The 18,707-nt window shown below is 36.1% G+C and overlaps 1 protein-coding gene across 5 annotated transcripts; it reads left to right on the top strand.

Moving 5' to 3' along the window:
• The first annotated feature begins 2,633 nt into the window (after window positions 1-2,633).
• Window positions 2,634-17,741, top strand: LOC121249836 (probable galacturonosyltransferase 15). Of its 5 annotated transcripts, none has more exons than XM_041148647.1 (6): window positions 2,634-2,853; window positions 3,070-3,113; window positions 5,381-5,527; window positions 15,360-15,938; window positions 16,039-16,341; window positions 17,128-17,741. In XM_041148647.1, the coding sequence occupies exons 1-6, from the start codon at window positions 2,634-2,636 to the stop codon at window positions 17,410-17,412; spliced, it is 1,578 nt and encodes a 525-aa protein (XP_041004581.1). In that variant the 3' UTR covers window positions 17,413-17,741. The 5 variants fall into 5 exon arrangements, with proteins under 5 accessions (XP_041004581.1, XP_041004580.1, XP_041004584.1 ...); XM_041148646.1 differs by having other exon boundaries at window positions 5,378-5,527; XM_041148650.1 differs by having other exon boundaries at window positions 5,378-5,527; window positions 17,162-17,331.
• Window positions 17,742-18,707: the final 966 nt, after the last annotated feature.

The raw sequence follows: 18,707 nt of genomic DNA, 5'->3' as shown, positions 1-18,707 counted from the left end.
CCTTTTTGCCCTCCATTTCATGTCTTAGTTCAACGTATATAGTGGCTATAAGGTCTTTTATCAACTCAAATCCTCCTCAATCTCTTACATGTGTGCATGAGTGCCAAGTGACATGTGAGGAGTGTGTTTGTAAGTGCATGGGCTGCCGAACCCTTCTCTTCCCTGGGAGATCTTCTTTTCACCATACTTTTGGACAAGCATGCGATTAGTCCCTTTTTACACAAAGAACTATGCCCTAACCGTCCACCTCAAGTGCTCTTACAAAACAAATATTATTCTAGAAGCCCTTAGGCATGTAGCCCTCTTCCAACCTTGATCTTGCTCTTTCTTAAGAAAACTTTTTACCTACCTCTTACGCATGTACGACACATGGCAAAAAGCTACTTCCCTTTCTCCTTGTTTCCGTCCATGGCTTATTGGCCTACCCTAGATTCTACTTTTCCTTAACCTCATCATGTCCTTCTAGAACCTCTTTCCTATAGTGACATGTGTCAAAAAGCTTTCTCCCATAAGTAAAGATCTTCATGCATGCATGGCACATGACAAAAAGTGGTAGATCTTCCTATGGTAGGCGTGTAAGCCAAACCCTAGCTCCTTCTCACCTCTCTTCCCTTATTTCCATCTAGTCTCATCAAGTCCTATACATAGCCTCATTGGATGACAAATATCATACATAAACCTCAAGTTGGGCGTGAGCCCTAATTCCATTGGGCTTCAAAACTCCAATTTCCTACAAGGGCTAAAACTCTCATGGGCTTGTAAAAGAAAAAAAAAATTTACACAAATGCCTAGAAAGTCTTGGTCGTCACATACTCTTTACAGATAAACGTCCAAATGACAACACTTTCTGTCTAAACAAAGATTCAATCTCACCCTTCATAGAAAGAGAGAACTCAACCTCTAGAGAAAAATGTCCAAGAGACGAACTCATTTTTTATTTTAATTAACAATAAGGAAACCAAAAACAAAAGCAGTAAGATAGATGCGAAAAATGACAGATTACAGTTTGGACCAACTCCGGTAGACTTCGAAATTTGTGACAGCTCGTGAAGGCAACACACTTGTCTCTTTTCAGCCACGAAAGTCAGATTTGAAAGGTTTGGTGGTGGCAAGTTTAGTAATCTGGCGCGTGTGTCTAGAAGAGTTACTGGAAGCGGTGGTGCATGAGGACCACTAGCATATGTAAGCAGTGCGTGAGAACCATGCGCGATGATTTTCGCAAAACCACCACTTTCTACAGAACGATTTTCGACCTGTGAATCTGCTTGTACCGCGCGTATCTCTCGAGAGTTGCTAGAAAGCTGTACATCTTTTTTTTTTTTTTTTCATATTGAATAAAGTAAAATAAAACTAAGTAAAAGAAACATTGATAGATAAGATGAGTGAATGGAGGAAGGAGGGAAGGAGAGGGAGGAGGAGACCTTGTATTCCTTCCCTTCTGGTGAAAGTCATATCTGTAAATTTTAATTTTTTACGAGAGATATGGAGAAGGAGGCGCCTCATGCAATATTATTAGACGGCCATATGCAATATTATTAGATGGCCATGATTGAGACTTCAGTTTATTAAAATTGGATTTTACTAAAAATGCTTTAGATTTTTTTGGATATTTTCACTACCCAATGCGATGGTTGTTATTAGCCTTATTTGTTTTCACAATTCATCTTAATTTATTTCATTTCATTTCATCTCATCTAATTATTATAATTTTATTAAATTTTTATATAAAATAAAATAAATACTTCAACTTTTTTAAATCTTAAAATAAAAATAATATTAAAAATATATATTTTAATAATATTTTATTTAATTTTTAATTTTAACGTTAACTCTTCTTATTAGTAAATAAAAGATTAGACCTAATTGTTTTTTACATGACGATTCTGTCTCTCTCTCACATGTTCTTTTCAACTCAATTAATTGTCGGTGGAGGTCACATCCGTAGTTTCACACAAAATGAAGGCCAAATCAGACAATTTGTAAAGGTCCTTCCCAAATCATATCTAATTGCGCGTCCCTCTTTCCCGCGGCTTTGGTAACTTGGTTTTGGCTTTTCCCACGCTCACGCTGTCTCCCACTCACTCTCTCTCTCTCACTAATTTTATTTAGCGTCGTTTAGATTTGAAAATAAGTTAAGATAAATTAAATTATAAATAATAGTAAAATTTATAAATTTAAAGTTAATAAATAATAATAAGATAAGTTAAAATAAATTGTGAATATATACCGGACTTTTATTTCCTAAACTTACCGAGTATTTATTGAGAATTGATATTGATTGTTTTAATAGTCCGAACAAAAATATATGGGAGCGTGAAATATACCTCTGAGTCTCTGACAAAGCTACCCAATTCTCTTGAGTTCCTATCTCGTCCTAAAAATAGTTCTTACAGGTAAATTCTTGCTCTTCTAACCCAGTCCAATTCCAATGCTTTTCCGATTCGTTTTTGCGTTTCGCATCAACATTTCCATCTCAAGCATGCCTTTTCACTGCGTGTATCTGTGTGTGTATTATTTTTTTCTGTACCGACAGATCTTGCTTGAAATGAGCATAAACTGGAATCATCTGGAGTGAACCGACGGTTTGGAACCGTATTCATGGAATTGGAGGAAGTTCATAAAAGCTAGAGAACATGAAGTTTTACATATCAACGACGGGGATAAAGCGAGTAACGATATCGAGCTCCGGTAGCGCAGTGAAGGGATCGCTGCCGACGGCCACGGCGAGTCGTCGCATTCCGAGCCGGACGGTGCTGCCGGTGGTGCTAGTGCTAGGGATCGCTCTGCCATTTCTCTTCGTGAGAATTGCGTTTTTGGTGCTCGAATCTGCCGCTGCCTGTTCCTCCCCTCTTGGTAATTTTGCAATCTTCGATTAAAGTACGTTTTTGAGAATGTTGTGGAGGAATAGAGTGTGCAGTGTATAGTTGTACCTTATTCCCCAAAATGGTTGTCTATGGATAACATTGGATTTTAGTAGAAGGTACAACTACGCTTAGAATGACCTATGTCTACGTTAGAAGCTGACATTTATCTCTAATTATTTAATTATATTTTCGGTCTTATTGGCAGATTGTATAGGATGGAGGTTTTTCACGGGGGATGACGCATCTATGGTAAGTGTTCGAACTTCCAATACATAATGATGAAAAATGAAAATTATATGCCAATAGAAAAATAATTGAAAATTATATACCATTTGTTGTAAATTTTTTTAATTAGTTTTTTCAGTGCACCACACATTGCGATGGTATCTATACAGTTTGTCTTGTGAGATGATTCGTTGCACTACATGCCACGTCTACTGCTTGATATCATTTTAATGTTTTTTTTTTCTTTTAACGGGCAAAAGGTTTGACAACTCTCTTTATTTTCCGAGTGCAGCCGACTATCCCTATATTCTAAAGATTATTTTGTAGGGGATTGATGTGGTAGCAGTTCATTAAAAATCTTAATTTCTTAAATTCATATTATTTTAAAATTATGTAATTATTATTATTTAAATAAACTTAAAGAAAAATGTGAGTATATCGTTATTTTATTTTATATTTTTTTAATGCTTTCAAAACCAGTAGTTTTATTGGAATGAATATAAAGAGAGTTTTTGATTGGTTATACAGATGAGATGAGAAATTCAAAAAGGAAAAATTTATTCATCATCCATTTTCTATAGGATTTTAGAAAAAAAGAGAAAATATTGAATAAAAAAATTATAAAGTTAAAAGATGATTAGAATATAATGTTTTAATATTATTTTTTTTTAGGGATTTAAAAAAATTAAATTGTTTTTTATGTTTTGTTTGGAAATTTAGAAAAGTTATAGTGATTAGATAATGATTAAATGTAAAAGTTGAAAAGTTAAAAATTTAAAATTAAAAAATATTTGTGTTTAAATATTAAGATGAGATGAGATATGATAAAATAGTTTGAAATGTTTATGAAACCAAACCAGGCCGTAGAGTTGACATTAGAAGTGTCACATAAGCTGTGATATCAATTTGTGGAACGTATCATATCAACTACAACTCGGTTGTCCAGCATTTTCTAACGTAAATCAGAACAGTTTGCACAACTGTCTTGGATTAAATTCGCTTGAACTTTCCCATTATTCATGCATGGTTGCTCTTTTCTTTTCTATACGAGTGAGAAAGATTTTGTTAAAATTGTGACATTCACAGATCAGTTTGTTCATTCTTCTTACATCTTCCCGTGTGGCCAATTTAAGGGCCACGTTTCTTTATTTTTCTTCTTGTGTTTTTTCTATAAAAGCTGCCAACTTTTCATGATATTAATTTTGACCTTGCTTGGCCGTTTCGAACTAACTATTTATGATTACATACACACCTTTTCCTATAATGGTTTCCCCTATGATTGTGCCGTGAAGATTGCTTGATTTGTTAGCCAACTTCTTACAAAAAGAAATGTAAAATACTTCAGCTACAAAATTACAAAGTGATTACATAAAAATAAACGTACAAACTGATGTGTCTTGGTGTAATACGTCATATTGTAAAGTTATTTTTATTATAAAATAGATTTAGTAGATTTAGTAGATTCTATAAAATTATATTAGTTTGTAGATTTATTATATATAATCTCCTTATGTCTTAACAGTTGTCAAAAGAATTCTTTAACCTCTGATTTGAAAAAAAAAAATAATAGTAGTAATTTTCAGTTAATCTGTGTTACCAGTATCACTAACCTGAGTGAAAAGGATTTGCCCGTGTGAACATACAGGCGCAATGCCCAATTTGATGAAGGCAGTGGGAGCCTGCTTGGACTCCAACTGCGAGCACACCCACACCTGGTCTATACAGATAGAATAATTATGTCCTCTTTCGTAAATTAGACTAATGAATGGTGGCATTTACGCCCCCAAAGGATATGCCGAATATAATCCAAGGATAAGCGCATTTTGAGGCGCTGTCGGTTGCACTATACCTGTTACTTTCTAGGACACGTGACCAGTTCTACTGCAATCATATTATTCCCAACCACTTGATCTTAATTTACTTTTTATCTAAAACAAACCAAATAATTTGAAGAAACAAACAAAATTGTAATAATTGGTGAATTAGCTAGAAGCGTCCACACCATTCTGATGCGACGACGTTCTTATTGAAAAATGTCTAAAGAGATTTGCATTAAGTTTGCCTGGTGCCCAGGAAAAAAATTGCTCGTCATTAATAACGTGGCTAGAAACATACACGGCAGCACGGTTTTTTGGGGTGGGGAATCATTACATTTTTTGTTCGTTTCTATTTTTTATTCGAAAGGGTCTCCGACTCCGACGTTAGTGTCGTGGGAGTATTGATTGAAAAGATTAATGGTCCATTGATGCGTTTGCTCCTTACCGTATGATGATGTATGTACCGTACAGAAGCTCAGAGAAGAGCTAACTGGAGCACTAGTTGAGGCAACGACGGGTAACGTTAACGAGGAACAAATAGAGTCGTTCAACGAGCTCGTGAAGGATATGACGTTGAAAGGACACGATATCAAGGCATTCGCTTTCAAGACCAAGGCTATGGTACACGCATACTCCTCTCAACTTCTATTCCTTTTTTTTTTCCTCTTGTGCTCTTTCCACGATATTTTACCAGTGCTGTTTGGTTTCCGAATAATCATAACTTTCACAGCATGAGAATAATCATAAATTGCATAATTTTGATAACATAAGTAAAACTTTTGTAATATAAGCATGTTCCTTATTTTTAACTAATACATTCATCATGTTTAACATTTGTAAAACTTTACTTGCCTAACGTTTCATATCATAAGGACATAAAAGAGGTTTACATGAGAAGGCATGTAAACACTTTTCTAGCATCCACGGTATCACTCCTTTTGCAATCTAGAAAAACGCTCATAATCATTACTGCTATTTTTCATGGATGATCACACAGTCACATACGTGGTTGATTGCTTAGCATGTAACATGCAATATCGTTTGTTTTCTATGCTCTTTGGTGTGTCAATATAATCTTGAGTAATGCTACAAACCACGCACCTATCCTACTATATATAATGACACTTTTCTTAATCCTTGGATCATCATTATAGTTTTAAAATTAAAATTCAAAAGCTGATGAGCTGTGCCACCTCATCATAGTAGAATGAAGTGTAGTTTGTTGAATTTTCCTTGCACCTTATCTCTATTCTTTCTTAATTCCTTCTATGGTCATTAGGTCCTCAAATATGACTTTCAAGCTACTGTCATGAGCTTAAGGACTTACTGCACCCAGCCTATAACTCAATCACTAACCTTCTTATTTGGGGTTCGTGTGGCTTTATGTCCTAGAATCTTTCAAAAGTTGTCTAGTTTGGCTTTATGATCCCTGTACAGTGGAAGTCAGTTCTCGTTTTGGGCTCTACATGTGAGTTTTAGGGCAAGTTTGGGTGCTAAGATGATCTCAGATCATCTGAGACAGTTTTGTATAGATGGATATACACTCCATTCAAACACACAAAACTTCTTTCATCTGAACTCTGCACTTTTCATTGATGGGACTTTTTGGTGCCATTTTAATAGTTAGTTGAGATGAGATGAAGTTAAAAGTTAAATAAAATATTGTTAGAATATTATTTTTAATATTATTATGGAAAAATTTACTCTGCCGCCTCACTTATACTGCTCGTTGATTTTTCTTTTTCTTTTTTACTTAAGATGAAGGAAGTGATTTTAAGTGTATTGATGTATTTTTTTTTTTATTTTTTAAAAATATTTAAATATATTAAAAAAATGTAAAAAAAAAATGAAGAAAAAATAAAAACCTAAAAAGTGCTATGCGGTAAGATCGAGGCAGCAGAGTAGCCCGACTCTATTATTATTGTTTTGTGATTTGAAAAACTTAAATTGTTTATTATATTTTGTGCGAAAATTTGGAAAAGTTGTAATAATTAGATGAGATAAGATGAAACACTTTCACTATATAAATAGGGTCTTATTATTATTCCATTAGTACAACTATAAACCAATCATTGATGGAAACCAAAACTTTTTTAACTTCTCATAAAAAAGTTAAAACATATCTCAATCTACTTCATACTTCCAAACTCACCCAAACACATCTCAGTGGGACCTACAAAACCCACTCAAACATCTTAACTCACTAGTATTCACAGATAAACTCAGATCATCTAAAATACTCTTAGCATCCAAAGGGAGCCTTAGAGCTAAAAAATTGTGGCAAGTGCTAGTATATGCATGCCGTGAACTTGCTTTGTATCACTGAGAGTTTACCTTGCTGAAATTTCTAGGTTTGTCTCAACTTGACAAATTCTGAGTCATTGAAGAATGAGTCCTCAGGGGTTAAAACCATGGCCTTAAAGGCCTAGTGAATAGCCCAAAAAGGACTACTGGACAGCGCTCATTCAAAGTGCTGTTGTTCTGTTGCTGAATTTCCACAAACACTCATGAGTGAAATTGAGTCGTCTTTATACTTATGCTCAACTCTAAAACCAGCAATGGAAAAAAGGTTTTTTTTTTTTTTTTTTTTTTTTTTTTTGGGGGGGGGGGGGGGGTGGGGGGCAAAAATGCATGGTTTTGTGTTTTTTATCATCATCCTCAGTTTTTTCAATAAAAACTTGTTATAGATCATGTTTATTACATCAAAACATATGCTTAGCACTATACAACACATGGGAGGTTTAGGAGAGGTTTTTAACTAAGAAAGTTTGCTACTCAAAAAGGTTAGGACTAGATTACTAATCTGTCCACCTCTTCTTTCCTTTGCCCAAAAGCTGAATCCTTGGACTCTTCTAGCCCTAGAATTCTATGTTTCGACATATAAAAACTATAAGACTATGCTAGGATCTCAAAAGATAGGGAATTTCGAGGTTTAGGGATAATACTTGTTGAAACTTACCCTGGATTCAACTTAGATATTGCACAAAGATTTGCAGCCTCTACGGATCTATTAGGACTTCAACGAGGTATTGTTAAATAAGAAAAAAAAAAAAACTTAGGGTTATATAATTATTTAGGTTCTGGAATTTAGGCAGTGACTTTCACTCAAAATTTGAAGAAGTAAATTCTCCTAAATCACCAAAGGGAGGCCATGTCATGGACGTGGGAAGGGAACTGGCAATTAAAGGCTGAAGATAAAACAGGGAGTTTGGGTTAATGAAATGGGTCGTTTTGATGAATTTAAGGTTGTGTGTACTGTAAATGAAACGGGGTGTTTGGCATTTGTTTTTGTAAGTAAAACGATGTGTTGAGGGTCTTCTTCTTTGGGAAGGTGTTTGTAATTCAGTTGATATAAATACAGAGAGGGAAGGGGTGAGGGTCATCGGGGTAGTTTGTAGAGGTTCGAATTACCTCGAATTATTCCGTTTCTTGATTCAATAAAGTCCAAGAACGATTCTTTCTGTTATTTTCCATGTTTCTTGATCTTGATGCTTAACAATTGGTATTAGAGGCAGGTTTCGATCTTGGGACCTGTGGGTTATGGGTCACTGTGAGGAGAAGCAGCAGGTGGTGATCCAGAGGCAGTTGGATCACCAGCAACAGTCCATTCATTCTGTCAAGAACAGGTTAGATCAACTGAGTGACATGATTCGTACATTGGTTGAGCATCATCGTGTGCTTGCTTCTGTGGAAGTGAACCAAGATTCTCGTATGGGTAGTCAGGATGATAGATTTTCTTTATTGAGGGGTGTAAGATTGGATTTCCCTCATTTTGATGGAAATAACCCGTCGGAGTGGGTTTTCAAAGTAACGCAACACTTTGAATTCCATCAAACACCTCTTTATTAGAGGTTGTCAATGGTTTCGTACCATATGCAAGGGGAAGACCTTGTATGGTACCAGTAAAGATCTTAAGGAGCACTCAAGGCATCTGCTGGCTGTGTTGAGGGTCCTGAGACAGCACCATTTGTTTGCCAAGAGGTCAAAATGTAGGTTTGCTGTTACAGAAATTGATTATCTGGGATACTTGATATCCGGTGAAGGAGTAAAAGCTGATCCATCTAAGATGTCAGCTATGTTGGAGTGGCCTGTGCCAGCTAATTTGAAGTCACTCAGGGGCTTTTTGGGGTTCACAGGTTACTATAGGAACTTTATAAAGGATTATGGCATGATTGCAGCAGCCTTACATTTTTACTTAAGAAAAATTGCTTTGAGTGGACTGATGTGGCCACTGAAGCTTTTCAAAATTTAAAGAAGGCTGTTACACAGCCTCTTGTATTGAGTTTTCAAGAGTTTTCTAAGGCATTCACAATTGAATGTGATGCAAGTGGATGTGGATTGGGAGATGTGTTAATGCAAGAGGGTCAACGTATTGCATATTATAGCAAGGCCCTCAAGAGTCAAATGTAAAGCTTTGTTGTTATCAACTTATGAAAGGGAACTGTTAGCCCTTGTAACTGCTGTACAGAAGTGGAGGCCATACCTCCTTGGGCAGTCTTTTAAAATCAAGACTGGCCAACAAGCCCTCAACTTTTTGTTGGAGCAAAAGGTGGGTACTGAGTCACAGCAAAAGTGGTTGACTAAATTGATGGGATATGACTTTTCCATCGACTACAAAAGAGGGAAGGAGAATAAGGCTGCAGATGCCTTATCAAGGAAGTTTGAAGAGGAAGAATGAACACTGGCAGTTATTTTATTTCCCACCCCACTTTGGATTGAGGTGCTTAAGCAGAGTTATGCACTTTCACAGGGAATTCAGAAGTTATGTTCAAGGCTTCAGAAAGGGGAACACACAGACAAACATTATTCCTTACATCAAGGGCTTTTACTAAGAAAAGGCAAAAGTGTTTTGGTTCCAGATTTTGAATTCAAACAAAAAGTGCTACACCACATCATTCTGACCCTCAAGCTGGACATGCAGGCTACCACAAAACTCTTCAATGGGCTAAGATGGATTTCTACTCGCAAGGAATGCGTGGAGACATTAGGAAGATGGTGAGAGAGCGTGATACCTGTCAAATCACTAAGTATGAAGTCGTCCATCCTGCTGGCTTTCTGCAGCCACTAACTGGGACAAGAAGAGTCCATGGTCTGATATTTAGATGGACTTTATAGAGGGTTTGCCATTGTCAAATGGATTAGTGTAGTATTTTCTGTGGTTGACAGGTTGACTAAATATACCCATTTTTTCTCTCTGCCCCATCCTAATACTGCAACCAAGGTAGCCCAAGTGTTTTTCTTAGGGGTGTTCAGATTGCATGGGATGCCTAAAATCATAGTTTCTTATGGAGATGCAGTGTTTACTAGTAAATTTTGGAAGGATCTTTTTGAGCTGCAAGACACTGCCTTAGCTTTCTGCTCTGCCTATCATCCACAAACAGATATGCAGACTGAAGCTTTGAACAAATGCTTGGAGGGATACTTAAAGGTGTTTGTAGGGTCTCAGCCAAAGCAGTGGAGTCTGTGGCTTCCTATGGCTGAGTGGTGTTATAACACCACTAGTCATTCATCAACCAGGATGACTCCTTTTGAAGCCATGTATGGCTATGCTCCTCCAAAGTTGTCCTATGTTACAGGGACAACAGCTAATGCTGTTGTGGATTTGCAACTTAAGACTAGGGGGCAGATTATGTCAGAACTGAAGGAGAGAGAATTTGAATAAGGCTTGAGAGGAAATGAAGTTCTTTGCAGATAAAGAAAGGACTGAAAGGAGTTTTGAGTTGGGAGGCTGGGTATTTCTGAAGTTGCTACCTTATAGACAGAAGTCAGTAGCATTTTGACACAATCTTAAGCTGGCACCAAGATATTATGTTCCTTTCAAAGTTTTAGCCAAGATTGGGGCAGTGGCTGATAAACTGGACCTACCAGTTTCCTCAAGATCTCATCCAGTGTTCCATGTCTTAAAAAGAAGCTTGGGCAGCACATCACACCCCTACAAACCTTGGCACCAGTGGACATGGAAGGTTTACTTCAACCAGAACCAGAACTGATAATGGAGAGAAGATTAAAGAAAAGGTGCAATCGACCTATCACAGAAGTTTTAATTCAGTGTAGAGGGGCATTACCAGAAGACAGTTCTTGGGAATCATTGTGGAAGCTGATGGAGTTGTAACCCCACCTTGTGGGCAAAGTGCTCTGAGTGGGAGGAATGACAGTCACAAGCTTTGTGGTCAAGGCTTTGTTAAATGGGAGAGATCGTCATTGACGTGGAAGGGAACTGGCAGTTAAAGGCTGAAGATAAAATGGGGAGTTTGGGTTAATGAAACGGGTCGTTTTGATGAATGTTAGGGTGCATGTAGTTTAAATGAAACGGGGCGTTTTGTATTTGTTTGTGTGAGTAAAATGGTGCGAAGAGGGTCTTCTTCTTTGGGAAAGTGTTTGTAGTTCAGTTCATATAAATACAAAGAGGGAAAGGGGTGACGGTCATCGGAGACTTTGGTGGTAGTTTGTGGAGGTTGGAATTAACTTGAATAATTCCATTTCTTGATTCAATAGAGTCCAAGAACTATTTTTTCTGTTCTTTTCCTTGTTTCTTGATCTTTATACTTAACATGCCAACAGATAGAATTTCTGTTAAGGAAGGAGAAAAGCTGCAATTTTATGATTTCTTTTGGAGTTTTAGGGATGAAAAAGAGCAGCATCAAAGGGGAGTTTAGGCTGAGTTGAAAAAGTTAGGGTTTTCTTGGGTTGCATACAGATTCAAGAGAAAAAGGTGTTTTTAGGGCTTCTAAGAAGCTTGGCTACTTCCTTGGTTTGTAGCAAACATTGAAGCCTTGATTTAGGATTCTTAAATGCAGGAATTTCTGGTTTAGTGCCAATCAGAAATTTGGTAAGTTTTTCTTCTCCTATACTATACCCAATTAGGAAATTTTCATCTACTTGCCTTCTATAACAAATCAGCACCTAAATCAATTCATTTTAAACCTTAAAACAAGCAGACAGCTGTTGGAGTTAGGGACATCAAGGCATTTTTCGAAAATTAGTCCCCAAAAATATGATCCCAAATTTGGAAGCCCTTGTGCTTGCATATTATGACAACGGGAAAAGATCAACTCAGAACTGTCTGACAACTATCTTACAACTCCATATTAAATTAGGGGTAGTTTTTTAAACTTAGAACTTATTTTTAATGGAGTGGCATGCTTGCATAGAATTGGTTGTGAAATTACAAGATTGACTCTAAATAACACCTTGAGGAGGGTGAATAGGTGTATGTCACAGTTCTTTGTCCAATTTTAATTCATGTCAAATGGTAGCAACATCTATTAAAATATCGAATCAGCCCTCATGTATCAAATCACAATATTGAATTAACATATAAATATGAATGATAAAGCAAAAGAAGCCAACCATAAGACAATGATTTTTTGTGACCAAGGGAAACCCTTTAAAGAATCTTTAAAGGTAAAAACCACTCCGGGGTAGCCTACCTAGAACAAATCAATTCTACTATTTGAAGATTAATACAAGTTTTCTTACAAACCCTTTATAATATGAAGCCCTTACTTGCCACGACAAAATGACCTGTTTTGTCCCTACCGTAGTAGTAGCTGGAACTTCTGATAATCTCCAAACCTGGCTTCTTCCCCTAGAACCTCCAATGGCTAAACTCACCTCAAACCAACTATCACTATCTTTGTATTTTGTGTGGTTTACAAAACTCCAAGAGAGAGAATTCTTGTAAAAGTCCCTAAACTCTTTTACTCTCTTGGCGCACTTGGATGGATTATCACTATTGATCAAACTCTTTTCCAGTTTCCAAATCCCATTCTTGAAAATCTGCAGATGACCTATCATGACAGGTTCCTGACTGGACACGAATTCTTCCTCAAATTTCCAGATAGCATGGTCTTATCCAAACTTTGAATTTTGAGATATTTAAGCCACCGTCTTCATCCAATACTAAATTTATCTATTCAAATAGAACATTTGTACATAAATTTGATCTCGTATTAACCCTTACCTATAAGGGCATGCTTGGGTAATGAGATGAGATTAGATTTCTATGAATTATAATGAAATTGTCTATGAATAGTAGTGAAATAGTTTGAGTTAAGATGTTTTATTGGGTTTTGGGAATGGAAAGAGGAAAGTTGAATAAAAATATTATAAAGTTAAAAAATTGTTTGAATATAATTTTTTGATATTATTTTTGTTTTGAAATTTGAAAACGTTGTATTGTTTTTTGTGTTTTGTGTGGAAGTTTGGGAAAGTTGTAATGATTAGGTAATGATTAGATGCAAAAGTTGAAGATTTGAAATTGAAAAGTGTTTTGTGTTTTAGTGATATTTGGGAAGAAAATTATGAAATATTTGAGATGAGATGAGATGGTTTTAACTCATCTCACTTCCCAAACATGGCCTAAATCTTATCTATCAACGCAAGCCAAATAACAAAGGTTACCCATTGTTTTGAAACTGAATTTAGCCAGTACTACAAATACTGACAGGTTGTAAAATAGTTATGAAAAAGTTTTAGGTATATCCTTACCCTAACAATTTTATGTTTTACCTATAGAAAAAATGATTTACTGATCATTTGCCTTCAATACAAAATTAAAAACTCTTTTATGGCCACAAGCTACAGATAAATAATAACAAAGAATCCAGCGACAGTAACGTTGAGGCCACTAAAAAGATCCATCGTGAAAAGTATAGGAATGATTAGAATAGCTGCAAAATAAACTTTGGATGAGTTTCTGGAACTAGGTAGACTTTTTACGATTGGAATACAGTAAACTAAGGATATTTCTGAGAAAACTCTATCACACGGCAGAGAATAGAGAGATGATGTGTCAACTTATAAAAACTTATATATTAGTTTTACAGCTCATCTATACAAGGAAAGAAAGGAATGAAAGGAAGTAAAGCTACATATTACTATACACTTCTATAACATAACATAACATTACAAACAAATATTAGGCTTGATCTGTGGCATGCAAGAATCATGGATAATTTGCAAGCTGGACAACCTGAAATCATTTGATGGAATTCTGTGAGGAGCTGTCTTCCTAAGATGTAGAATTATCTTAAACTTCCTATGATTTTGTTATTTTCTGTCTTTGAAACATGTTGACAACTGATTGTTAATGCAAAAAGTAACAAAATGATGTTGCCTAAGGCATAATGGAAGTTGAAACAAAAAAATAAGAGGGTGTCATCATTGGAAACCTAGCTCTTGGAAATAAAAGAGATTGAAAAATTAAAAGAGAGAACAAAAGGATCTCACCGCTAGCAACGCATATCTTTGAAATAAAAGGATTAGAAATTAAAAGAAATGGAAAATATTGAGGGAACCACTAATTTGAAATGTTAGCATGTCATGGAGAGTTTGCTTGACGGTAATTGCGTTGTGAGATTGTCGTGGAAGTGAAATGTTATTAAGGATGATATAAAGATTTGTACACTTCGTAATATTTTAAAAATCTGGCTGTGATAGGTAATGGACTCGGAGATTCGAAAAAGAAGATCTTGATTAAAAGGTTGCTGCAGCTGTGACTATCAAAGATCTATTCATAAGAGCTGGACTTAAGTTTTGAAGATGCAAGGGTGTAATTGAAGAGGCTGCTGTTAGCTGAACATAAAATCATGTTAGAATTCTGGAGCTTTGAAGAATGCTGTGGCAGCTTAAAATTTATTGAAGAGATATAGTAGTGATGATTGTCGCTAGAGAGGGATTGATTATTGTGACGATGGCTACCATGATGGTTTTGTGGCTGCAACTGTTGGGGTAAATGGCTGGGTGATTGCGGATGCTATAGTTAAGAAGCCATGAAGAGTGCTCATAGAGATTGATCGAACTGCACCATATAAGATATTTTACATGTTTGAAGATTCATATGATGCATGTCCGGTTCATATAGCCTATAAATGCATAATTCAAACTCAGAATTCAAACATAAACTTAGGGATAATTATAGAGATAGTATGTCACCAATGGTGATAAATCCTATAGATTCTTGCATACCAACCTAATTTTCACTAGTTTAGATATAATGTACTGGTTATGGACCATTGCATCATATACACTCTCTATCGTGTTGGTTTAAGCCTCTTATCCATATTTGATGTAATTCTACTACTTTAGAAGTTTTTGTATTGCATATTGATATCATATTGTATGCTGTATCCTGGTCTTCTATCCATGCATACCTATCCTAGTATTCTTGTAATTTGCAGAAATTATGGAGCTTGGTTTTTTTGCTAGTGATTTGCATGAAATGTGCAAAAAATGCCAGGCTGGATGTTATTATTTTGATAATCGTAGCATGGATTGCGTATATTCAAATTTCAAACAAGAGGAAACTGTATGAGATTGGTTGAACATGTCAGGTCAATGTGGATATTTGCATTAGTACTTTGAAGTATGAGAGTGAATGAAAACAAGAGACATATGATCACCATAATATGATGATTAAGCCTAAATATACATTTCTTGTCTTGATATGTAGCTGCTAAGGATGGAGCATAAGGTCCAGTCAGCAAGACAGCGCGAGTCTATTTTCTGGCATTTAGCATCACATGGTGTTCCCAAGAGCTTACATTGTCTTTGCCTCAAACTTGCTGAAGAATATGCTGTAAATTCAATGGCTCGATCTCTTCTACCTCCACCAGAATATGTTTCTCGCCTTGCTGACCCCTCATTTCACCACCTTGTTCTCCTAACTGATAATGTCCTTGCAGCGTCTGTTGTTGTCTCTTCTACGATCCAAAATTCAGCCAACCCTGGAAAATTAGTGTTCCACATAGTAACCGACAAAAAAACATACACCCCAATGCATGCATGGTTTGCAATCAATTCTCTTAAATCTGCTGTGGTGGAAGTTAAGGGATTGCACCAATATGACTGGTCTCAGGAAGTGAATGTTGGGGTTAAACAGATGCTAGAGATTCATCGCCTAATTTGGAAGCACAACTACAATAATTTGAATGAAGAAGATTTTGAATATAAAGGACACAAAAGATATCTAGAGGCATTAAGCCCTAGCTCCCTCTCCCTCTTGAATCATCTCCGAATTTATATCCCCGAGGTAGTCACCCAATATTTTCACTGAATCTTCTCTGAGTAAATGACATGTCAGATTTTCACACTTGACAATTGATTTATCATGTGATTTTCATGGGCCACAGCTATTTCCAGATCTCAACAAGATACTATTCTTGGATGATGATATTGTTGTGCAACACGACATAGCATCTTTGTTGGAGTTGGATCTCAAAGGAAAAGTTGTTGGTGCAGTTGTTAATTCATGGTGTGGAGATGGCTGCTGCCCAGGAAGAAAATACAGGGACTATTTGAACTTCTCTCATCCAATTATATCATCCAACTTTGATCATGATCGTTGTGCATGGCTGTATGGCATGAATATATTTGATATAGAAGCTTGGAGAAGGACCAATATTACTGCAACTTACCATCAATGGCTAGAACTTGTAAGTATATTCCCTCACACTTTCACAAGATGGTAACGAGAAACTGTCGTCAATGTGATTTGCATATTGTCCTCGAGATGGACATAGCTAATGATTTTTTGGCATCATGTATTTTCTCTTGAAAAAAAGTCTTTTTTCCTTAGAAAATAAAACCATTATTTTAAAGCAAGTAATATGGGAGAATCTTGCTCTTTTTTATGGTTAGCAGTGGTGGTTTATACTTGCTTCTACTGTCCTTGGGTGATTAATGACCTGCGATTGGACAAATATTGATTATTCTTACTCCTTTGAAATGGCATAGGGAAAGCAGCCAGAAACAGTGCGTAATAGATACAGAGAAGATAATCTTTGAGATTGAATGGAGGATAAGTTTTCCTTCTGATTTTTATTTTGCTTACGCTGCAGTTTATTATCCTTCCCCATCTGTTTCTTTGTGACAAATAGCATAATTAAGTTGTTCATGGTAGCATTTTTATTCAAACTACTGTCCTCCCAAAAGCATTTAGATTACCTTGCTGAAAAACTCAGCCATTTGCCAGCATTTTCCACATGGGATAGGCATCTCCTACCTTGGAAAAAATGAAATCATCTGCTTCTGGCATGGATGGATATTATTCATAAATTTCATATGCTATACTGTCCAAGACCCAGTTTCGGATAGATATTTTGGGGAATATCTCTCTAGGTTTCACTAGTCTGATGGATAAAATATGCTTACCATGTTGATTTGAAAAGGAAATAATTTTCCCTTGTTTGTTGCTATAATATTATTACCTTATCTCACAGAGCCTCAAATCTGGGTTGGCATTATGGCATCCAGGAGTCCTTCCACCTTCCTTGATAGCTTTTGAGGGTCATGTGCATCCTATTGATCCATCATGGCATGTTGCCGGATTAGGCTATCAATCGACTGAAATTCATCAAGAGATATTGGAAGATGCTGCTGTAATACATTTCAGTGGCCCTGCAAAGCCATGGCTCGAGATTGGGTTTCCGGAGGTACGAAGCATTTGGAATAAATATGTAAGTTTCTCAAACAAGTACATTAGGGAATGTAGGCTCATGGGGTGAAGAGAGCAAAGTTCTCTCACTCATATATTCATTTCGGGCAAAACACAGAGGTACGATATGGGACCAGAGAGAAGGAGGTTTTACCTTCAGTCTCTGCTCATACTCAGCTCTGCCTTGCACAATGTTGGTTAATTCATGTCCATAATAGATATTAGCCGAGGGTTCCACGCACATGCAATATACCATCGGTAGGGTAATGTTATAGTTCTCTTAACAATATTGTAATTACGTTTAGCAAGGTAATATGAAATCACTTATGCTGATGATGAAACTATTTTTTGTTATGGAATTCAATCTCTTCAATATCGTTGCAGTTGGTATTGGTTTGCTGTTATTGGTTAAGGTGTCATTTGGATTCGAAGATGAGTTGAAATGAGTTGAAATTGATTGTGAATAGTAGTGAGATGAGTTGTGAATAGCAGTGAGATTTGTGAGTTAAAATTGATGAATAGTAATGAATAGTAGTGAGATAAGTTGAAATGAGTTGCGACGGGTTGCGAATACAAACCGGGATTGGTTTGTAATAGTTAGTAGGGGTTTTTTTTCCCGCACCTTGCCAAATGTTAAGGCCGGAGAAATAACCAGGAGCAAACAATAGTAACAGAAATTAGAATTTTCACTCTTTTATTGGCTCGCACAAAGTCCACTTCGTCTTGCCAAAGGCATATGGTCTGATGGCATGGCACCCAAACCTCCAAAATGGAGATCTTGGTTCGACCCCTCCTCCCTGAATAATAATAATAATAAAAAAAACAGTCCACTTCGACTTGTCTCTTTTATTAAAATAGTCGTTTATAAATATAAAATTACATTGATTATTAAACAATATAGTTTGTATAAAATTCGGTCCGACTAGTATAAATTCATATAAACTCAAATAATTTGATATTTATTATTTTATGTAGTACTCTATTTTTACAATGACAGTATGTACTTATCAAAATAGGTTCATTACAAATAAAAATAATGTTACAGTATTAGACAAAGCGCAAAAATTGTGAACCGACTTGAACTATTAAAAGAGTTCTTTCATAAACAAAAGCTACAACTTGGCGATACAATCGAGTTGGATTCGTGTTTGAATGAAAATTGAAGAGAGTTTGATCTTCCGTTACTTTTTTCGAGCCCAACTCAATTACAACTCCATATATAACTGAATTTGTGTGAACAAATTAACACCCTTGTTCTTGAGGGAAATAGTGATTGGGGTGCGGCATTAGTTTCTGACAAAAAACATTGTGCAATGTAGGTACCATTGGACAATATTCGATACAAGGCAGTTCAACACTTGAGAA

Source organism: Juglans microcarpa x Juglans regia, chromosome 2D (assembly GCF_004785595.1).
Source record: "Juglans microcarpa x Juglans regia isolate MS1-56 chromosome 2D, Jm3101_v1.0, whole genome shotgun sequence".
In the NCBI taxonomy this organism is placed as follows: domain Eukaryota; kingdom Viridiplantae; phylum Streptophyta; class Magnoliopsida; order Fagales; family Juglandaceae; genus Juglans; species Juglans microcarpa x Juglans regia.
The sequence above is the reverse complement of the archived record's forward strand: the minus strand, read 5'-3'. Positions and strand labels throughout refer to the sequence as shown.

Excerpts from the sequence above, each read along its gene's own strand:
- LOC121249836 (XM_041148646.1), top strand. The coding sequence starts at position 2,634 with ATGAAGTTTTACATATCAACGACGGGGATAAAGCGAGTAACGATATCG. Across the intron at positions 5,528-15,359 it reads CTTTCAAGACCAAGGCTATG|CTGCTAAGGATGGAGCATAA; the intron begins GTACACGCATAC and ends CTTGATATGTAG. Across the intron at positions 16,342-17,127 it reads ACCATCAATGGCTAGAACTT|AGCCTCAAATCTGGGTTGGC; the intron begins GTAAGTATATTC and ends CTTATCTCACAG.